Below are 23523 nucleotides of genomic sequence, written 5' to 3'. Positions count from 1 at the left end.
ACATTATATCATTTGATCCCTTCCAGTAAATATTATGAAAAGCAAGCCCTGATGTCAGACCCAGTGTGTGGACCAATTCTAGCTTCGCTGCTTGGTAAGGTTTCTGAACTAATATCCTTCTTAACACCTGATCATAATGCAAAAATGGGCGAGAGTTTTATTTGGGCAAATCATACATTTTGGGTACAAAATTTGAAGATTCTTACCGGCTGCTTCCTCAATCTCCCAGTGGGTAGGTGTGTCCCCTTGAGCAGTACCAGGCAAGGCAGGGTGGAAGATGTGGTTAGCTGATCTGACTGGGGTGGAAAGCTTCATACGTCAGGCGAAGAACAGTCAAGGTGTTTTAGAAATAAGAGACACCTTCACTACTGCCTGACTGATTGAGATCAGTGAACTCTGTAATAGCCCACCTGGGCCTTTCCACTGTGTACAGCTCGGTGAATTTTAATAATAATAATCTTTATTATTGTCACAAGTAGGCTTACACTAACGCTGCAATGAAGTTGCTGTAAGAAGCCCCTAGTCGCCACATTCTGGCGCCTGTTCGGGTACATGGAGGGAGAATTCAGAATGTCCAATTCAACTAACAGCACATCTTTCGGGACTTGTGGGAGGAAACCGGAGCACCCGGAGGAAACCCACGCAGACACGGGGAGAACGTGCAGACTCCGCACAGACAGTGACCCAAGCGGGAATCGAACCTGGGACCCTGGTGCTGTGGAGCAACAGTGCTAACCACTGTGCTACCGTGTTGCCCCTTTTCGGGATAATCTCACCAGGCCACTAAAGAAGAAGCTGTTTCAAATTGACCTGTGTGTGCCACCTGCTGCTGTGTTCCCAAGGGAACAGAATAATGGGGTAGTGTAAGACCGAACACACAGCTGTGGAGTTACTCCCTGCGAGTGAATTGCAGCAGTCGTGTTGGGAAGAGAAGCTGTTGAACTCTGTTGGTGGGAGTGCCCTGCCTGCGAGCATCATTTTCACAAGTCAACCAATGTACCAGAGACATCCTGCCGGCTGAGTGCTGTGCACACAGTGAGTGAACGACACCTTTGGAATGTGATGCTGACCCTCGGCTGTGCTCCCAAATTAGCAAATCATTGTTGTTTTAACATGCTTAGGTTCTTTTATTTTGCACTTTGAGATATTTGCTATTTTTTTTAAACAGTTCCCTTGCCCACACACTGTTACATTCTCAACCAAACCGATACACAATGATCAAACATCCAGTGCCAATCTAATGCCAGCGCTGGAAGATCGCCAAAGCTTTGTTGAACTACCATCAGATTTTTCACCCTGATTGCCTTTATGGCAGCGATGTGAGCTCGCCTCTGTGCACAAAGCCAGGTTAATTTTTCCCGTTTTAAAAACTGGGCCAAAGCAACAAAGAATGTTGCAATGTCGCAGCACCTTGAATCCTGGGCGAAGGTGTGAACAGAAACCCTAACTTGTGGGTTAGAGGAAGTGAGACTCAATCACAACCTGGAGCAGGTCTGGGTCAGGCTAAGGGGGGGGGGGGGGGGGGGGGGGGGACACAATTCAAATGGGGCAGCATTAAAACCTTAAGCAAATGTGCCAAACACCAGAATTTATAGCGGTATCATTAACTTATGCTTGTATTCTGATTTTATTGCATCAATCTTGTTCTGCCTTAGTGGAAATGAAATGTTAATGTTATGCTTCCTGTTACAGTTGGTCCCTGTGCGTTAGAGTACACGAAGCTCAAAACTGCTGACCATTACTGGACTGACCCATCGGCAGATGAATTGGTGCAAAGACACCGTATTCACGGAGCACACGGACACCAGGATTCCCCATCCAAACGGCCCGCCCTTGGTGTAAGAGTCAATATAACACACGTCTACATTAGTGGAATCATGGCCAGTCTAATAAACAAAATATTACAAACATGGAAATAAAAATGACTTTGCTGGTTACTCAAGTTGGAACCATGGAATAGAATTCCTACAGTGTAAGAGGAGGCCATTCGGCCTATCAAGTCTGCACCGACCCTCTGAAAGAGCACCCAACCTGGGCCCACTCCCCCACCCTATCCCTGTAACCCCACCCAACCTGCATGTCTTGGATACCAAGGGGGTATTTATGGTGGCCAATCCACCTACCCCGCACATGTTTGTACTGTGGGAGGAAACCCACGCAGACACGGGGAGAAAGTGCAAACTCCGCACAGTCACCCAAGATCAGAATTGGACCCAGGTCCCTGACGCTATGAGGCAGCAGTGCTAACCACTGTGCCACCCAGGATTTTATTTTTCAATTTATTACAACTTGTGCTGGTGGATAAAATGGTGTCAGCTGAGCAGGCTGATTCCTCGCACATAAGAAAGATAAATTGCGAGGAGCACCGTGGTAAACCACAGCCTTTACCAATAAAAGAAATCTCAGAGGAGCTCTCCAGAGATGCGCACAATAGCTAATTGGGAAGGCTCCCAGAACTACACTTTGGATGCACTTTTGCTCAATCATGGAATGGGAGCACCTCTGGCAAGGCGAATCTTTATTGCCCATTCCCTCACTGCCCTTGAGATGGTGGTGCTGAGTCACCTTGTGAATACAGCTGAATGGTTTGCTCAGCCATTTCAGAGAGCAGCTAGAAGTCGGCGTTGCATTAAGACCAGACTTAGGACTGATGGCAGATTGCCCTCCTTATAAGATCATGGGTGATCCAGAAGGGATTTGATACAATTCAGTCGTTTTGTGGCCACCATAACTTTTTTGTGTGTGTGTGTGTGTGTATATATATTTTGTAATTAAGGGGCAATTTAGCGTGGCCAATTCACCTACCCTGCACATCCTTTGGGTTGTGGGTGAGACCCATGCAGACACGGGGACAATGTGCAAACTCCACACGGACAGTGACCCAGGGCAGGGATCGAACCCGGGTCCTCAGCGTCATATCGCCACCGTGCCATGGTCACTATTGCTGATATTAACTTTTTATCCCAGGTTTATTTAATTAATTAAATTGAACCTTCAATTGCTTCTCTCCCTGCTCCTCCCTGCGTCATTACCATTGTTAACCCCCAAGAGTTTTTGTAGGTCGTCTTCTATTATTTCTCATCTACATGCTGCCCCTCGGTGACATCATTTGGAAGCCCAGCGTTTTGTTATCACATGTATGCCCATCGTCACCTGTCTCGCCTCCTCCATTGTTACTCAATTATCAGACTGCCCATCTGTCATCCAGTACTGAATGAACAGAGATTTCCTCCAATTAAGTACGGGGAGGAATGAAGCCATTGTTTCTCAGTCCCTGCTCCAATCTGGCCACTGACTCCATCCCGTTCCTTAAAACAGACTGTTTGTAACCTCCGTGTTATATTTGACCCCAGAATGAGCCTCCGAACACACATTCGTGGCATCACTAAGAATGTCCATTTCCACCTCCAGAACATCGTCTGACACCCCCCCCCTCTGACACACACCCCCCCCCCCCCCCCCCCCCCCCCCCACATCCGCTGCCGAAACCCTAATTCATGCCTTTGTTACCTCTGGACTTGACTATTCCAGCACATTCCTGGCTGGTCTCCCACGTTCTACCCTCTGTAAACCTGACGACTTCCAAAGCTCTGCTCCGCCCCATTGACCTTTCACCCCTGTGCTCGCTGGCTGACATTAGCTCCCAGTCAGGCAGCAGCTTGATCTGAAAATTGTCATCCTTGTTTTCAAATCCCTGGCTGGCCGCACCTCTCCCGGTCCCTCCAACTGCACTCCATCTGCACTCCTCCAGTTCTGGCCCCTTGACCATCCCCAGTTGTAATCACTCCGCCATTAGTGGCCATGCCTTCATTGCCCGAGTCCTAACTTCTGGAATCCTCTCTCCCTGCACCTCACATTCCTCTCTCGGGACACTCCTCAAATCCTTTCCCTTTGGCCAAACTTTTGACCATCTGACCTCGTATCTGGCAAGGTGTTATCTTCCTGTGAAGCACGTTGGGATGCTTTATTATGTCGACCATGCTATATCAATAAACTGCAGTTGTCTTCTTGTTTCAATTCCATATCTGCCCAAGTCGAACTTGAACTCCTGTCTCTGGGCTCCTAGTCCTGTAACATAAGCACTATCCCGCTGATTGTAGAAGAAAAGCTTACAGCAGGTCCCGTGAATAATCGCTTCACACAAGAGTGTGATCAACAGCTGGAATGGGTTTGTTAGGCATGGAAACTGCTGGCCAGTCTAAAAGGGGAGGCTGTGAGGCGGTTGATCCGGGAGAATTAAATCAAATAGTCCAAACGACCTACATCCAAATTTATGTTATGCGATTGCTTAATAGTGTTAGCTTAATAATTGCTAAATGAGTGTCGCCTGAAAGGTCCCGTTCCCATTGGCTCAGTGAATAGCTGGACTGTGTAAATGAAACAGTCGCAGGTTCAGTGTCTGGTTTTTGTGTTGTTTGCTGATCTCAGCCAGTGTAACAATGGCACGACAATAGTCTGAGTTAAAGATGGGCAAGTCGTCGTGTTGACCACTGCAATTGGACATGTTTGGATATTGGGTAAAGAATTGGACTCCATTGAAGTTACCCTCACAGCCCGATCTAACCTTTGCTAATCCTCAAGGTGAAGCCTCACAAATGTGTAATGCTGACATGGCTGAATGACCAGAGATTGGGTTGATAAATGAACAGGGCGGCAGCAACCTTGTGCTCTGCTGTTTGTGAAGCTGGTGAATTTTGTCTTTTACAGATACGAAAGCGTCACTCGAGTGGAAGCATGTCAGAAGATAAATTTGCTGCTTCAGCAAGGGAATATGTGGAGTCATTGCATCAAAATTCCAGAACACATCTGCTGTACGGAAAAAATAATGTACTTGTCCAGCCAGTAAGTGGTACAAAACAAGAAACATCTTTATCTCTGGGGATAGGGTGAACAGAATCAGTACCAACATGACAAACAGCGAGATAGTGCTGTACACTATGTATTATTGTGTTGTTGGGTTACATTAGTTCCAATAGCACCCAAAAATCTCCAATTGCAAACATTAACTTTATTGTAACATTTTACAATTAAAGAGAACTCTCTCTTACATTTGCTTCTTTCCATGCTACTTTTTCGGACTCTCCAATCATATTAGTAAATATAATTTATTTCTATGATGTCACAGATATTAGAGTTAATGCTTTATGGGACTTATTTTACATATTCCATTACACTACACCTCCTCCCAAGTCACTGATCACACTTCAACCAGTCATTTTGAAGGCTTCCATGTTTTGAAATGTAGCTTCACTTTGTCTCTTGGGTAAGTGTTGTTTTGCTTTCCCCTGCCTTAGAACATAGAACAGTACAGCACAGAACAGGCCCTTCGGCCCTCAATGTTGTGCCGAGCCATGATCACCCTACTCAAACTCACGTATCCACCCTATACCCGTAACCCAACAACCCCCCCCCCCCTTAACCTTACTTTTATTAGGACACTACGGGCAATTTAGCATGGCCAATCCACCTAACCCGCACATCTTTGGACAGTGGGAGGAAACCGGAGCACCCGAAGGAAACCCACGCACACAGGGGGAGGACGTGCAGACTCCACACAGACAGTGACCCAGCCGGGAATCGAACCTGGGACCCTGGAGCTGTGAAGCATTTATGCTAACCACCATGCTACCCTGCTGCCCTAACTTTGCCCTAACTGCCTTACTTTGTTATTTTTTAGGTTCTCATCTTCTCTTACATACAAGTATTGCCGTGCCTTCACTAGACTGCTACACCTCATGCTTCTCTCATTTGTAGGTTATAAATCTTCTCATTCTGCTACTGGCCCTCTGGACGCTGTTGGAACAGAATTTGAACAAGTTGATGTTTTAGGATCGCCTGCTTCCGGATCTTCTTTCATTTCTGATAGAAGTCAGGTTAAAGTCCAACAGACTTGTTTCGAATCACTAGCTTTCGGAGCGCATCTCCTTCATTCACCTGCGGAAGGAGCAGTGCTCCGAAAGCTAGTTATTCGAAACAAACCTGTTGGACTTTAACATGGTGTTGTAAGGCTTCTTACTGTGTTCACTCGAGCCCAACGCCGGCATCTCCACATCATGGCTTCATTTCTGATGACTGTGATCTCTCTAGTTTCTGATATTTCACTCTGTTGCTCAATTGCAATCAACCCTCTTCTGCTTCGTCTTAATGTGCCCTCTTCTGTCTCGATGGTGTAAGATCTCCAGTGTGGTAATTTCTCCAAATCTCAATTGATGCCTGATCCAGACCTGTTCTCCCTGTCTAAGATATGGTTATGTTCCTGCCCTGTGATGACTATTGTAGAGTTTCAACGGTTTGCCTCAGGAAGTATCTCGTACTTTCTCCCTGTTGTGTCTTTGATCTGTTGTATCAATGTATTTGGAAGGGCAGGAATTTGTGTCCACAACCTTCTTCCCATGAACCTTTCTAACATCATGATGTTCCTTAGAGCTGGGAATTCTTTCTGACTCTGGTCTTTGGTGGATTACCTTTCATTCCTGATTCACTCACCAGGTCACCAAGAAACTGGATTGGTAGGGGTGAAAACCTTACTGTTGAGTGTCAATCCTACCTCTTGTAGTCTTGCCAGCACTGCCCTGACTCCGGTGTCATGCTCAGCTTGAGTGGACCCATGTATCAACATGCCATTCATGTGGCAGCAAACCCTTTAATAGATTTGACATTGTTCTTTGAAATATCTCTGGCGCTGATGTTATTCCAAAGGTTAGCCAGTTAAAACAGAATCTTCCAAATGGTGCTGTGAAAGTTGTGAAAAGTTTGGACTCCTCCTCCAGTGGTATTGGCTAGAGTCTGCTATTAGTGTCTTATTTAGAGAATATTCAGCTCTCGCCCGACTTTTGCTAAACTCTCATCTGCTGATACCGTTGGATGGACCTCTCTCTTCACAGCTTTATGGTGGCGTGAGATCAACACGTATTCTTATGGAACTGTTTGGCTTCAGTTGGCTACCATCCTTGAGCACCAAAGCATTGGCTCTATTGTTGGTGAAATGACTCCTTGTTTTACAATTGAGTCGATCTCTTTCTTTACCTTTGGAAGTAAAGGGTGTGGGACCTTTCTGGGTGTATAAAAGCATATTGGTTTCACTTTTGCCGATTAGTGTCATACGATACCCTGTTTTTACCTCTCAGAATCCGGTAAATGACTTCAGGAATGCTGCTCCGAAATTTCCTGATTGGCCTCAGCATTTTTTATTTCTTCTATCCTGCAGGTTAGATTAAATTCCGTACATGTCTTTCTGCTTCAAAGTGAACAACTCTGATCTTGAATTACATACAGCGCTTCCGTAATTACTTTCCCTCTTCCTTAAGGTAACTTCTCCCAGAACGTCTAGCTCTGTTCCTCCTGGTCAACATAGACTTTTACACGATAGCCGGAGAACTCTTTCAGTCGACCATTCTTCAGCATCTGAAAGAACTGAAACTGCTCCTCCCAGCAACACAATAATATCATTATCTCTCATCTGTTTGTGTGGATCTTGCTGTGTATCAGTTGGCTGCCGTGTTTCTTACATTACAACAGTGATGCCCTTCAGAACTGCTTCATTGACTGTGAATTTTTAAAAATTCATTCATGGGATGTGGGCATTTGTTGGCCATCCCTAATGCCCTTGAACTGAATGACTTGCCGGGCAGTTCAGAGTCAACCCTATAACTATGGGTTTTGGAGTTACGTGTAGGCCAGACCAGGAAAAGATGGCAGATTTCCGTCACTGAAGGACATTAGTGAACTAGTTGGATTTTTACGACAATCAGCAATGATTTTCCGGTCATCATTAGACTTTTGATTCCAGATTTTTGTTGAATTCATACTTCTCCGTCTGTAGTGGTGGGATTCGAAGACATATCAGTCCAGGGACAATGCCATTGCGCCATCGCCTTGCTGATGGGAGTGCTTTGCGATGTTCTGCGATCGTGACTCAGCTCCTGCATTTCTGCCCCAGCACCGCAAACACTTTTCTACTTGCCATTCCCTCAGAAGATAGCAAGCCGAGGAATTTTGCACAAATCCATTAGCCAGTGCCCATCACCCCTCGGGTGAAATTAACCCTGCTCGCGTGAAACTAACAGGGTTGCATTACCAGCGCAAAGTTTTGGACCCCAGGCATTACTGGTTGCGCACTCTACCACTGGCCATCGGCATTCCAGAGCTCCGCAATCATTCCCTCAAGGTTATGGTGGCGTTAAGCCCCATCAGGAAGCAAGGATGCAGCCTTGTCAGTCAGTTATGGATCAGAATTTTAATAAACCAAAAAAGCAGTCTAGCTTTTAATCGCCTGTATCTATTGAGTGAATCTTGTGATCTGACGGTCTGATCTATTTTTATTTGCTTTAGCAGAGAGACCTTTCCTTATTTAAAAAGAAAAATCAATATCCAGTTGAATACTGTTGGCCTGATCAATCGAGTAGATTACCAGTCATTCAGAAAGACTGAAACAGGTGACTTGACGTTAGTCAGATCAGCGTGAGTCACTTGCGGAACTGGTATGAAATAATGCCCTTGCCAACCCCATCCTGAATTTTTCTTCTCCTCTTGCCTAAAGGTATCAACTCCCTGCTGGGGTGCCAGCCAGCCACGTCCTGTTATCTCATCCAAGTTCCACCACGCAGCCTGTACGATTATAGTCAGTGTGGAGAGGGGGATTGATTCTTGCTCTCACGCACTTGCTGGATAATGAGTTAAATCTATCTGTTTTTTTCGCCCTCTCCTCTCCCACACACCCTCCCTACCACGGTTGGCACTAACCAGGGGCCCCGTCTCCAGCCTCAAAATCAGCGCCATCCAAAAATATGGCTAGAAAAATGATACAGTATAGTGCAGGTGGGAAATTCTGACACTTTTCTTTTGGTGCTTTCTAGTCGTTTTGTTCCAGTGTAATGTTGTTTGGACGTATTGTCACGTAGATGGAAGAATTATTGCTTTTTTTAAACCCTGAGACAGGGTGGGTAATTAATTCCTTTGACACAAACTGAGGCAGGACGGAAATGTGACGCATGGAATGAAGTTGCCTCAACTTAACCTGAATATATGAGCCAAGAACTCATCTCTCTCGTTTGGCAGAATGATTTGAATTTTTAAAATTTCTTTCCTCCTTGCTGTCTGTGTGCATTTCAGAGAAGGGAGTTCAGGTGATGGATACGAGGATTGCTTTTTCAGTTTTAACCTTTTAGTGATGGAATTGAGCGATATCCAGGTCAGATGTGCAGCAGCCAGATTCACCAGGGAAGCTCCCTCTCCTTCACCACTGCCTTCCTGCCATGGTGTTGCTCCATCTGGTGGCCAGGCTGAGAACTGACGACAGAAAGGAAGACTTGCATTTTTATAGCTCCTTTCACAACCTCCAGATTTCCCCCAAAGTGCTTTTTCAGCCAACGCAGTGCTGTTGAAGTTTCGTCTCTGTCATGATGCAAGAACCCAGCCGCCATATAAAGGCTCTGAATTGGCAGCATGGTGGCGCAGTGGTTAGCATTGCTGCCTCACGGCGCCGAGGTCCCAGGTTCGATCCCGGCTCTGGGTCACTGTCCGTGTGGACTTTGCACATTCTCCCCGTGTCTGCGTGGGTTTCGCCCCCACAACCTAAAGATGTGCAGGGTAGGCGGATTGGCCACGCTAAATTGCTCTTTAATTGGAAAAAATTAATTGGGAACTCTAAATTTTTTTAAAAATAGAAATAAAAGCTCTGAGTGCAAATGCCACTGACTCGGCAATTCCGCCCTCGGATCTTTGCCGGATTCTACCAACTGGGCAACCTGAGCATCTTAAAAACAGCTGTCAGGTCAATGTTTCCTATTTTCTTTGGCAGAAGGAGGATGTGGAGACTGTTCCGGGCTACCTATCGCTTCATCAGTCGACAGAACACTTAACTCTGAAGTGGACCCCAAACCAACTCATGAATGGAACCTTGGGAGATTCTGAGCTCGAAAAGAGGTAAAATGCGATTACGGGAATCTGCAGGGGCACAACTTTGCTGCAATTAATCGCATAAATAAGATGTCATTATTGAAGACAAATCTTTGGTTGATTATAAAGGAATTCTGAATGAAATAGGGCTAAACAGCTGACTTGTAATGCAGAACAAGGCCAGCAGCGCGGGTTCAATTCCCGTACCGGCCTCCCCGAACAGGCGCCGGAATGTGGTGACTAGGGGCTTTTCACAGTAACTTCATTGAAACCTATTTGTAACAATAAGCGATTTATTATTCCAAATTGTCTTCAAAATTGCAAAGGATCGAAAAAGCATTTTTAAAATATTCATTGTTTTACCCGCTCATTTTTAGTGTCTACTGGGATTACGCCTTAACTGTGCCGTTAAGTCAGATAGTGTGCATCCATTGCCACCAACAACGTAAGTATTTGTTCACTTCATACGTTTCTTGATTGCTAGTGTTCTAATGGTCGGGATAGAAATATTCTGTGACTTTGGTTCGTTCCTTAAGCAGGCGGGCAACAAGTATGACACCAACTCTAACCAAAACAACTTTTCTCAGCACCTGTAAAACCAGGCGTTAACCCACAATCCAAGGGTTAGCACTGCTGCCTCACGGCGCCGAAGACACGGGTTCGACCCCAGCCCCGGGTCACTGTCCGTGTGGAGTTTGCACATTCTCCCTGTCTGCGTGGGTCTCGCCCCCACAACCCAAAGATGCGTAGGGGAGGCGGATTGGCCACGCTAAATTGCCCCTTAATTGGAAAAAAAATAATTGGGTACTCTAAATTTATTTTTTAAAAGCCCAAACTGCAGGGGAATTCTATTTCTGAATAACTTTAGAGACAGGGCAATTTGTTATCTCACCTCCATATGTACGCTGCATGTTGTATGCAGAAAGTCAATTGCTGACTTATAAATATGTATTTTTATTCTTTAATTTCTTCTTAAGATGTAACGGTTAAAGGGGTAATTGCTCAGTGACTGATGCTGATATATTGTTACAGCTGGTTGATACTGTTACCTTGTTTTTTTCCCCAGCTAACAGCGGAGGCACCTTGGTGTTGGTGAGTCAGGATGGAATCCAAAGGCCTCCACTCCACTTCCCCCAGGGTGGCCACTTATTAGCCTTCCTCTCCTGCCTTGAAAACGGGCTACTTCCACGCGGGCAGCTTGATCCTCCACTTTGGTCACAGCGAGGAAAGGTAGGTCAATAAGGTAACAGGCGGGGAAGTATGAAGCTGCACACAGATCCTTTCCTTGATTGTAGGTTTATTCACAGATTGCAGCATCTCACATCTCAGCCTTCGGCCTACTGACCCAGTGTCCCAGAAGGCTCCCTTTGTACTCTTCTTCGTAAACAAAAAATACACTAACGTGAAGGGGTGACAGCCCCTAGTGGAGCACTGTGGCTGAAACAAAACATCAAAGGAAACTTGACTAACTAAACCAAAATATCATTCTGAGGGTGATGGTGCACCCCAGCCCCCATGGCGCCCACTGGTCGCGGAAGACCTGAAGCGTACCGGTGGACACCCTGTGCTCCCTCTCCGAGGCTACCCGGCCACGATTGTAGCCAGGGTAGAGGGGCAGACAGTCGGGTCAGGCAACTCCCTTGGTCACCCGCTGCCTGGACCTCGGGCTCTCTTTATATGTGCTCTTAGTGCTAAATTATCCAATGCCCTTTACCTGCGTATCTTTCACAACATTACTAACCTACAATTAACAAAACTCGAGGAACGGTTACAGTTTAAAGAGAGAGTCTCAGCATCATTTTGAAAATGCAAATGGCTGGAGAGGACCATGATCAACTTTGATCCTCGTCTACTATAATACATTATACACTCTGTAAAGCCCATGGACAAAGATTGAGGTGCTGGTGGCCCAACAGTGACCCCGGATGAATCGGCACCTGAAGGAAAGGTGGGATGAAAACGAGGATAGATTTGCAGGAGTCTCCTGGAACAGGATCTGGGGGAATAAGAGTGAGAGAGATTGGTGCAAAATCAAATGCACATTATAATACTTTAAGGATTCGGGAAGAAGGGCAGAATTGCTCCAGAGGAAGCAAAACCGTAAACAGGTTCTTTATACCTTTGAGAGCTATTGCCTGATGAGACTGTACACAGAGCACCGAGGGAACCTTCCCTGCACAGGTTCAGAGGATCTAACTGTGCCGTTCCTGAGGAAAGGCTACAGGAGCTATTGCTGTGCAATGAGGGTAGCAGGTCTGCTGGCATTGAGTCTGTGTGAGTGTCAGCTGTGGGTCAGTTGGTAGCACCCTCCTATGTGAGTTGGTCTGAAGGTTGTTGGTTCAGATCCCACTCCAGGACTTGAGTTCAACAATGTGGGGCGGAATTCTCCGACCCCCCTCCGCCGGGTCGGAGAATCGCTGGGGGGGGGGGGTGAATCCCGCCCCCGCCGGCTGCCGAATACTCCGACGCCGGGGTTTTGGCAGGGGCGGGAATCGCGCCGGTCGGGGGCTGTTGGCAGTGCCCCCACCCCGCCGATTCTCCATCCCCGATGGGCCGAGTGGCCGCCCGTTTTCAGCGTGTCCCACCAGCGTAAATCACAACACTCTTTCCCTCCGCACCGGCCGCTGTCAACCTCCGCCATGGCTGGTGCGGAGAACCCCCCCTGTGCATGCGCTGGGATGAACAACAAGCATGTGCCAACTTGCGCCGGCCAGCGGAGGCCCTTCGGCGACAGTTGGCCTGGCGCCAAACACTGCGCCGCCGGCCTAGCCCCTGAAAGTGTGGTGGGTTCCGCACCTTCGGGGCGCCCGACGCCGGAGTGGTTCACGCCATTCCTTGGCGCCGGAGTGGCCCGCCCCGCCAGTTCGCGGGGAAACCCGCCCTAGACTGTCACATCAGGGCAGTCCTGAGGGGGCGCTGCACTGTCAGAGGTGCTGTCTTTCAGGTGAGGCATGAAACGGAGGCTCTGTCTGCCCCCTCAGGTGGATGTAAAGGATCTCATGGCACTGTTTCGAAGAAAATTAAGGGAGTTCGCCCCAGTGTCCTGGCCAATATTTATCCTTTAGTCAGCATCACAGAAACATATCGTAGAATTTGCAGTGCAGAAGGAGGCCATTTGGCCCATCGAGCCTGCACCAGCCCTTGGAAAGAGCACCCTATTTAAGCCCACACCTTTTTGGACCTATGGGCACGATTCTCCGCACCCCACGCCGGGGTGGAGAATCGCGGGAGGGCCGGGCAAATCACGACATGCCACCCTGGCACCCCCTGCGATTCTCCCACACTCCCCAAAATGGAGTGTCGTGTTTTTCGACAGGCCGCTCGGAGAATCGCCGCTCGCCGTTTCTCACGGCGAGCGGCGATTCTCCGGCCCGGATGGGCCGAGCGGCCTGCTGAACCCAACCGGTTCACGCCGGCGCCAACCACACCTGGTCTCTGCCAGCGTGAACAGCGCGCGACAGGTGTGTGTGGGGCCTGTGGGTGGGCGGAGGGAGGATCGCGCACCAGGGGGGTGCTCAGCAGATGTCTGGCCCGCGATCGGTGCCCACCGATCGTCGGGCTGGCGTCTCTAAAAGACGCACTCTTTTCCCTCCGCCGCCCCGTTAGATCAAGCTGCCATGTCTTGCAGGGCAGCCGGGGGGAAGACAGTAATCGTGCATGCGCGGGTTGGCGCCGGCCAACCTGCGCATGCGCGGCTGATGTCACTTAGGCGCCGCCGGCCGCGTCATTCCCGGCACGCCGCTTTCACGCAAGCGTCAAGGCCCGGCGCCCGGGATTCACGCGCCGCCGCTCCTAGCCCCCCTGGGGGGGGGGGGGGGGGGGGATAGGGGGCGAGGAGCGGCCTCCGACGCCGGAGTGAAACACTCCGGGTTTCACTCCGGCGTCAGGGGTTTTATCTCCGTTTGGGAGAATCGCGGCCTAAGGGTCAATTTATCACGGCCAATCCACCTAACCTGCACATCTTTGGACTGTGGGAGGAAATCTGAGCACCCGGAGGAAACCCACGCTGACACGGGGAGAAAGTAAAAGCTCCACACAGACAGCGACCCGAGGCCGGAATTGAAGCTGGGTCCCTGGAGCTGTGAGGCAGCAGTGCTAACCACAATGGGTCACTATCACATTGCTGATTCTGGGAGCTTACTGCGAGCAAATTGTTTGTCACTTTTCCACCATTATAACGGTGACTACACTTCTAATGTGTTTTGTTGGCTTTAAAACACTTTTCTTTGGATGGCCAAGGTGCTATATAAATGCAAGTCTTTCTCATTTATTTCCCATTGTCCCACGAGTGCTTAAGCAAAGTTAATAACGGACAACACAACCAACTGCTGATTTTTCCCCAAACATTCAGGGCAAAGTATTTCCAAAATTCCGGAAAAGAAACAGCAGAGCCAGATCCATGGACCAAGAGGAACAGATAGAGGAAGAAGTAGCTACAGATTATGTATTCAGAATCATCTATCCTGGACAGAAGAATGATTATGGTGAGTTTATCTTCACTGATTGTTTGCTCTCCTGCCACCTACTGATTCTCCGATGACTTCTGAAGTTTAATCTCATTGCTTTTTTTTTTACATTCCTGGTTCACTGAAGTGATTTTGATTTTGGTACACATTCATTTGTCTTTCTGTTGTTCCCTTATCTGAAATCACTGGGCTGTAAGGGATATGGGACCTCCATCTGTCAGGTTCCTCTTTGATTTGGATGGGAATGTGAAGCAGGTGAAATCTCCCAGGAGCTCTGGTGATTAGGTTCCTGTAGCAGGCATTATTAAATCACCCTTGTCTTCGCACAGCCACTGAGATTTCTCAGCCTGCAGCAGCAAGGCAGGCAATTTGAACTGGCTTTATCAGCTGCTTGCAAATCTTCTTTGTGGTCAAGAAACACGAGATTTCCTTTATAGATTTTACATTGTGAGTGACTGTCTGTCTGCGTGTCACTGTCTGTGAATGTCTTTCTGCGTGTCACTGCCTGCATGTGTATGTCTGCGTGTCACTGTCTGCATGTGTATGTCTGCGTGTCACTGTGTGCGTCTGTATGTCTGCGTGTCACTGTCTGCGTGTCACTGTCTGCGTGTCACTGCCTGCATGTCACTGTCTGCGTGTCACTGTCTGCATCTGTATGCCTGCGTGTCCCTGTCTGCGTGTCACTGTCTGCATGTGTATGTCTGAGTGTCCCTGTCAGCGTCTGCATGTCTGCGTGTCACTGCCTGCATCTGTATGTCTGCGTGTCCCTGTCTGCGTGTCCCTGTCTGCGTGTCACTGTCTGCGTGTCACTGCCTGCATCTGTATGTCTGCGTGTCCCTGTCTGCGTGTCACTGTCTGCGTGTCACTGCCTGCATCTGTATGTCTGCGTGTCACTGTCTGCATGTCCCTGTCTGCATCTGTATGTCTGCGTGTCACTGTCTGCATCTGTATGTCTGCGTGTCACTGTCTGCGTGTGTATGTCGGCGTGTCACTGTCTGCGTGTGTATGTCTGCGTGTCATTGTCTGCATCTGTATGTCTGCGTGTCACTCTCTGCATGTGTATGTCTGCGTGTCACTGTCTGCGTGTGTATGTCTGCGTGTCACTGTCTGCATCTGTATGTCTGCGTGTCACTGTCTGCATCTGTATGTCTGCGTGTCACTGTCTGCATCTGTATGTCTGCGTGTCACTGTCTGCGTGTCACTGTCTGCGTGTCACTGTCTGCGTGTCACTGTCGGCGTGTCACTGTCTGCGTGTCACTGTCTGCGTGTGTATGTCTGCGTGTCACTGTCTGCGTGTCACTGTCTGCATCTGTATGTCTGCGTGTCACTGTCTGCATGTGTATGCCTGCGTGTCACTGTCTGCATCTGTATGTCTGCGTGTCCCTGTCTGTGTGTCACTGTCTGCATCTGTATGTCTGCGTGTCACTGTCTGTGTGTGTATGTCGGCGTGTCACTGTCTGCGTCTGTATGTCTGCGTGTCACTGTCTGCGTCTGTATGTCTGCGTGTCACTGTCTGCATGTCACTGTCTGCGTGTCACTGCCTGCGTGTCACTGTCTGCATCTGTATGTCTGCGTGTCACTGTCTGCGTGTCACTGTCTGTGTGTCACTGTCTGCATCTGTATGTCTGCGTGTCACTATCTGCGTGTCACTATCTGCATCTGTATGTCTGCGTGTCACTGTCTGCGTGTCACTGTCTGTGTGTCACTGTCTGCATCTGTATGTCTGCGTGTCACTATCTGCGTGTCACTGTCTGCGTGTCACTGTCTGCGTGTCACTGTCTGCGTGTCACTGTCTGCGTGTGTATGTCTGCGTGTCACTGTCTGCTTCTGTATGTCTGCGTGTCACTGTCTGCATCTGTATGTCTGCGTGTCACTGTCTGCGTGTCACTGTCTGCGTCTGTATGTCTGCGTGTCCCTGTCTGCATCTGTATGTCTGCGTGTCACTGTCTGCGTGTCACTGTCTGCGTCTGTATGTCTGCGTGTCACTGTCTGCGTGTCACTGTCTGCGTCTGTATGTCTGCGTGTCACTGTCTGCGTGTCACTGTCTGCGTCTATGTCTGCGTGTCACTGTCTGCGTGTCACTGTCTGCGTGTCACTGTCTGCGTCTGTATGTCTGCGTGTCCCTGTCTGCATGTGTATGTCTGCGTGTCACTGTCTGCATCTGTATGTCTGCGTGTCACTGTCTGCATCTGTATGTCTGCGTGTCACTGTCTGCGTGTCACTGTGCATCTGTATGTCTGCGTGTCACTGTCTGCGTCTGTATGTCTGCGTGTCACTGTCTGCGTGTCACTGTCTGCGTCTGTATGTCTGCGTGTCCCTGTCTGCATGTGTATGTCTGCGTGTCACTGTCTGCGTGTGTATGTCTGCGTGTCACTGTCTGCATCTGTATGTCTGCGTGTCCCTGTCTGCATGTGTATGTCTGCGTGTCACTGTCTGCGTGTGTATGTCTGCGTGTCACTGTCTGCGTCTGTATGTCTGCGTGTCCCTGTCTGCATGTGTATGTCTGCGTGTCACTGTCTGCGTGTGTATGTCTGTGTGTCACTGTCTGCATCTGTATGTCTGCGTGTCACTGTCTGCATCTGTATGTCTGCGTGTCACTGTCTGCGTGTGTATGTCTGCGTGTCACTGTCTGCATGTCACTGTCTGCGTGTCACTGTCTGCGTGTCACTGTCTGCGTGTCACTGTCTGCGTGTGTATGTCTGCGTGTCACTGTCTGCGTGTCACTGTCTGCATCTGTATGTCTGCGTGTCACTGTCTGCGTGTCACTGTCTGCATCTGTATGTCTGCGTGTCACTGTCTGCATGTGTATGTCTGCGTGTCACTGTCTGCATGTGTATGTCTGCGTGTCCCTGTCTGTGTGTCACTGTCTGCGTCTGTATGTCTGCGTGTCCCTGTCTGTGTGTCACTGTCTGCGTCTGTATGTCTGCGTGTCACTGTCTGCGTGTCACTGCCTGCGTGTCACTGTCTGCGTGTCACTGTCTGCATCTGTATGCCTGCGTGTCACTGTCTGCGTGTCACTGTCTGCGTGTCACTGTCTGCATGTGTATGTCTGCGTGTCACTGTCTGCGTGTCACTGTCTGCGTGTCACTGTCTGCATGTGTATGTCTGCGTGTCCCTGTCTGCGTGTCCCTGTCTGCGTGTCCCTGTCTGCATCTGTATGCCTGCGTGTCACTGTCTGCGTGTGTATGTCTGCGTGTCACTGTCTGCGTGTGTATGTCTGCGTGTCACTGTCTGCATGTGTATGTCTGCGTGTCACTGTCTGCATCTGTATGTCTGCGTGTCACTGTCTGCGTGTCACTGTGCATCTGTATGTCTGCGTGTCACTGTCTGCGTGTCACTGTCTGCGTCTGTATGTCTGCGTGTCACTGTCTGCGTGTCACTGTCTGCGTATCACTGTCTGCGTGTCACTGTCTGCGTCTGTATGTCTGCGTGTCACTGTCTGCGTGTCACTGTCTGCGTGTCACTGTCTGCATCTGTATGTCTGCGTGTCACTGTCTGCATCTGTATGTCTGCGTGTCACTGTCTGCGTGTGACTGCCTGCGTGTGACTGCCTGCGTGTGACTGCCTGCGTGTGACTGCCTGCGTGTGACTGCCTGCGTGTGTCTGCCTGCGCGTGTCTGCCTGCGCGTGTCACTGTCTGCGTGTCACTGCCTGCGTGTGTCCTTCTGCGAGTGCGTGTCATTCTCTGCATGTCTGTCTACGTATATCTGTCTGCATGTGTCTCTGCAAGTCTGTCTGCGAGTGACTGTCTGGATGTCACTGTCTGGATGTCACTGTCTGCATGTGTCTGCGAGTTTCTGAAGGTCACTATCTGCATGTGTGTGTCTGCGAGTGTGTGATTTTGTGTCATTGTCTGCATGTATCTGTGCAAGTGTCTCTGCTAGTGTCTGTGAGTCTCTGCATGTGTCTATCTGCAAATAGCTGTCTGCATATATGTCTGTCTGGTATGTGATTGTCGCTGCGTGTGTCTGCCTGCATGTGTCTGCCTGCGTGTGTCTGCCTGCGTGTGTCTGCCTGCGTGTGTCTGCCTGCGTGTGTCTGCCTGAGTGTGTCTGCCTGTGTGTGTCTGCCTGCGTGTGTCTGCCTGCGCGTGTCTGCCTGCGCGTGTCTGCCTGCGCGTGTCTGCCTGCGTGTGTCTGCCTGCGTGTGTCTGCCTGCGTGTGTCTGCCTGCGTGTGTCTGCCTGCGTGTGTCCGTCTGTGTCTATGTGGCTGCGTGTGTTACTGTCTGCGAGTTTCTGCGTGTGACTGTTTGTGACTGTCTGCATATGTCAGTCTGTGTCTGTGCACATGTGCGTATGTCTGTCTGTCCGTCTGTGCCATCTGTGTGTCAGAGAGATCAGAGGAAACAGAGAAGCTGCAGCCAGAATCTGTATTGAACAATGTCTCCTGTTAAATTGAGCTCAGTCACTTTACTCCAGAATATTGAGCTGATGGTTTGAAATCAAAGAAAAAGGACAACACAAATGGAGGTGATTCCGCTCATCAGGACCCTGTCCGTCCACAGAGCTGCCCAGGATAATCTCACCTTCCTGAACGGGGTCCATAGCCTTGCAGGCTTATGGTGTGATTGGAATTAATATATCCTCGTCAGCCATAATTTTACCCCACAAAACGTTGACACCACAAGTCTCAAACTCTGAAAAGCAATAGTCTGTGCAGATTCCTGTGGTTATGGTTGGACCAGAGGAGTTACAGTAGACAGAAGGGGGAGTTCAGCACTCGGATACCAGTCTTATGTCAGTTTTTCCTTGGGGATCTGTGCCCCAGAGGTCGCTGCGCAAACCTCCTCCCGTGACATGGGTACGCTGCTGGGTCTGCCATTGTGACGGGAGCACGAGTCAGGGTGAAGAGAAAACCAGGAGAAGGATGGGAGCAAACACCCTCCTTTACACCGTGTGTGTTTCCAGGACCACCGCATCTTGCCACCACTGAATTCAGGAAATGTTTCTAGTCGTTGTGTTTCATTAGGGACGGGCCACCAGGGATATGCCACCTGTTCCCACTTCAACCACAGCCGAGCGCCCGATCTCACACTCTGTGTGGTTCTGAATCCCTGTGCCTCAGGGTCATGCCGGACTCCGACAGAAACCTAAGCACGGGGTCCTCAGTTGGCCATGCATCCCCACTCCAAGAGAGTCAGAGATTCACTCCTTCCCCAAGACAAATGGGCTGACCCGTGATTCGTGAATCGGATGCCTGGTACCAAATTGGGCGCGTCACTATGCCGAGGGAGGGCAGTGTGAGCCCCTCCCCTGGCAGCACTGTGGCGCACATAGTTTTGTGGAAGGAGAACTGAGTGACGGGGGGGGGGGGGGGGGGTTAGCCGTAATGGATGACAGGTGGCCAGACCGAGTGTGTAAGGGACAATTCCGTGAGGAAGAGGGTAAAGCTGCAGAGCATATCCCTCCGACCTCACCACTCGTGACACTTCTCGCTTGTCCCCTCATCCAAATTGGGTCTTTACCTGTGTCTAGGTGATGGACGTTACCGAGTGATTTGGTCAGGCTTCTGTACCTGGTAACAGACTGAAACTATGTTTGATTGGCTAGTGTATTGTCGGAAATGTGCATCACTGTAAATAAAAGTTTGGACAGCACGGTAGCATTGTGGTTAGCACAGTTGCTTCACAGCTCCAGGGTCTCAGGTTCGATTCCGGCTTGGGTCACTGTCTGTGCGGAGTCTGCACATCCTCCCCGTGTGTGCGTGGGTTTCCTCCGGGTGCTCCGGTTTCCTCCCACAGTCCAAAGATGTGCAGGTTAGGTGGATTGGTCATGACAAATTGCCCTTAGTGTCCAAAATTGCCCTTAGTGTTGGGTGGGGTTATGGGGATAGGGTGGAGGTGTTGGCCTTGGGTAGGGTGCTCTTTCCAAGAACCGGTGCAGACTCGATGGGCCGAATGGCCTCCTTCTGCACTGTAAATTCCATGATAATCTATTGTGTAAAGGTGAGGCCCCAGTTCTATCCTTCACTTCCTGGCTTTCTGGTGGAGAATATACGACATCACTTCCAAGAGAGAAATCCCTTGAAATGATGGTGCATTTTCTCCCTCTTGCTGTGTGCTAGCTGGTCCTGCAAGAAGGGAGAGAGGTTATTAATGTGTAGCTCACTGAGAGACTGTGGAGTAGAAGAGCATGGGTGGTGTGTGAAAGTTATCTTGGGGTGTGAGCGAGTGAGGGGTGTAATTGAAGCGCAGTAACAGCTGGAGTGCAGTAGGTGGCTCACTGGAGCATTGCCACTGTGTTTGGAGGAGAGTGGGGGTGTAAGCTTTGAGGGTGGCGATGTAACTCCAGGAAGCACAGGGCTACACAAGACAAGTAAGAGAGGTGTAAGTAGGGCTCTGACCTTAGCCGCTCTGAACAGATCATTGACTTTTTTCAGCCTAGCACATGGCACAATGCAATTTCATTCAGCTGCTGAGCCACCCCTGAGCATTATTATTGGGTGTTTAAACTTGATCCCTTTTTTGACAGGTCGGAACAGGGGCCTAATTTCCCATTGCTGATCTCCCCTGCAAAGACTTCTGAGAATTATGGAACCCTTGTAGCATTGAGGGGATTATTTCTGTTTCGAGCTTCATGATTAAAGCATGCAGCATCGGCAGGGCACATCTCCTCCCATTTAAGAGGCACTGATTCCCTTTAAATGGCACCAAGTCTCTGCCACGTTGCATGAACCACCCATAACCAGGGCAAGAAGCTCAACCACTACGTGAAAATGAGACAGAAACCCTAATTTGTGACTTCGCAACAGCAGCTGCTGCAGTAAATTCCACTTTTGGGTGTAAGTCTCATTTCCAGCCAAAAAGGAAATGCTTTGTCCAGTCCCGGAAAGATACATTTTCCCCAGTCTTCCTTTAATTGTGACGATAGATCTTTCTCAACAAATGCCTTAAACTAGAGGCCCTGAGTCCCCTCAGTCCCACTTCATGGCCTTGTGGTGTAAGGCTTGACAGTGAGGTGCTGTCCAACTGTGGAGGGCATCACAGCCAAACCTGATGCTCTCGCCCAGTGGGGATTGGTAATCGGGGGAACTATTTTAGCTTACTTCAGTGCCTGAGCTGCTGCCGCGGGTGAGACAGGCTGCGAGGAAACGGATGGTGTATTGATACGTGATTGTGAAGTGAAATATTGGTGGAAAATTTTAAATTCCAGTTTGGGAAGGAAGGATGAAAAAGTGGATAATTTGTGAATGTGTTGGTATTTGTGAGTGTGTCCCTTTTGACTCGATATCTCCAGTCAAAATCGGATAGAAATGCATTATCGAACGGCAATGCATTTTGTGGTAAAAGAATATGCGAATAAAAGCAGATAAATGCAAAATTGATGCTGGTTATGTAAGTTACGGCACAATTGTCATCCTGTTAATGGTTGCCCTTAATGTCACTGCCAGGGGGCGGTGTATAAGTGAACTGTGCATTGAAGGCTTGCTCCTCATCCGCCCTTTCAATCTTTTCTTTGAGCAGTAACTATTAACTACCACCACTTAGCTGCCAGCCGATCGGTCTCTGTCGAGGATGATGAGGAAGACGAGGATAGGCTACATGAAATGATTTCTATGATCTGCTCACGGAACCTCACAGCTCCTAAAATGATGAAAGGTTTTTATGCAGATTGGCCTAATCACACCTGAAGTGATATGCAAGATATGCAGTGCACCGTACAGACTCTCATCTCATGGTTCAACAGTGTTGGCATTACCGATGTTCAAGATATTGAAATTCATTTGACCCGTTCGAACTTTCAGCACCCTGGTCGTTCTTTTTCTCTTTCAAAGCTCATCTTCTCTGTCAATTAATTAAAAAAAAAAATTTGGAGTACCCAATTTAGCATGGCCAATTTAGCAACCCCCCCCCCCCCCCCCTTAACCTTACTTTTAAGGACACTATGGGCAATTTAGCATGGCCAATCTACCTAACCCGCATATCTTTGGACTGTGGGAGGAAACCGGAGCACCCGGAGGAAACCCACGCACACACGGGGAGGACGTGCAGACTCCACACAGACAGTGACCCAGCCGGGAATCGAACCCGGGACCCTGGAGCTGTGAAGCATTTATGCTAACCCCCATGCTACCGTGCTGCCCATCTTTTGGGTTGTGGGGGCGAAACCCACGCAGACACGGGGAGAATGTGCAAACTCCACACGGACAGTGACCCAGAGCCGGGATCGAACCTGGGACCTCAGCGCCGTGAGGCAGCAGTGCTAACCACTGCGCCACCGTGCTGCCCTTTCTCTGCAGATTAATAACCTGTGGGCCCCCTACGAATGACTCAGCAAGTTTAACCAGTTTGACCGAAAGAAGCAGACTGACCGAGGGAATGCCCAACCTGTTCCGGGGCAACGAAGCAGCAGCAAAGTTGCTGCTATTGGCCACGCAACCCTCTTTGCTTCTGCCCCTAGTTACTGTCCACTGACCCTTGCTGGAATTGTGCAACTATGGACAACAACAGGAGGAGGCAGTGGCGTAGCGGTATTGTCACTGGACTAGCAATCCAGAGAGCCCGGGTAATGCTCTGGGAACCCGGGTTCGATGGTGAAACCCAATAAAAACCTGGGGCGCGATCTACCAGCCGTGTCCCGCCCCGAATGTAGATGCCAGGAGAAGCCTCCCACAGGCTTCCCAGCAGCAAGTACGCCTCGGGAGATCTATCCTGACCCCGAGAGGCGTTTCGATCAGGACCCCGCCCACAATGGGCGTGATCAAGCCTCGCGTGCGGAGTCAGATTTAAACCCACTGAGGCGTGCTCATCCAGGACTAACAGCCTCCCCAGGGAGTACCCAAGCTGGGCGGCGTTCGGTACTGGTCCACTCAAACGTGGACCAGGCAGAATGGCACCCGGGGGGGGGTCTCAGCTCATCAGAGCCCAGGGGAGTGTCCCAGCTCATCGGGGCCCCTGGGTAGTCAGGGGCAGGGCAGGGTGGCCCCCTGGCTCTCCCCCTTGAACGTGCGCACATCGGCATTGCCAGACTGACACTGCAAAACCAGCAGGAGCACTTCCAGGGTGGCAGTACCGGTGGAGGGTGGGTATGAAGGGTGGGGAGGTGCAGGGGCGAATGGAGGGGCCTCTGGAAGGTTGGGGGGGGTGGAGTTTGGGGTCCTGGAAGGGGGGCCTGAAAGGAGGGAATGGGAAATCCTGAAAAAGGGGGCACCTCAATGACC

General features: G+C 49.6%; 1 protein-coding gene across 5 annotated transcripts in view; it reads left to right on the top strand.

Annotated features, from left to right (window-relative positions):
- The window catches only part of sgsm2 (small G protein signaling modulator 2), a 283232-nt gene that overhangs the window by 179957 nt on the left and 79752 nt on the right, over positions 1-23523 (top strand). For 4 of the 5 annotated variants that reach the window (XM_038814470.1, XM_038814469.1, XM_038814471.1 and 1 more), the window contains exons 6-13: positions 27-94; positions 1693-1838; positions 4708-4842; positions 9800-9924; positions 10275-10342; positions 10964-11127; positions 14249-14381; positions 21827-21961. In XM_038814470.1, the coding sequence (XP_038670398.1) occupies positions 27-94; positions 1693-1838; positions 4708-4842; positions 9800-9924; positions 10275-10342; positions 10964-11127; positions 14249-14381; positions 21827-21961 (974 nt within the window). The remainder of the gene's footprint in view (positions 1-26; positions 95-1692; positions 1839-4707; positions 4843-9799; positions 9925-10274; positions 10343-10963; positions 11128-14248; positions 14382-21826; positions 21962-23523) is intronic. The other variant, XM_038814473.1, reaches the window with a different exon arrangement.

This window comes from Scyliorhinus canicula, chromosome 12 (assembly GCF_902713615.1).
Source record: "Scyliorhinus canicula chromosome 12, sScyCan1.1, whole genome shotgun sequence".
NCBI lineage: Eukaryota > Metazoa > Chordata > Chondrichthyes > Carcharhiniformes > Scyliorhinidae > Scyliorhinus > Scyliorhinus canicula.
Note: the sequence above shows the minus strand (reverse complement) of the source record. Positions and strands in the feature narration are given on the sequence as shown.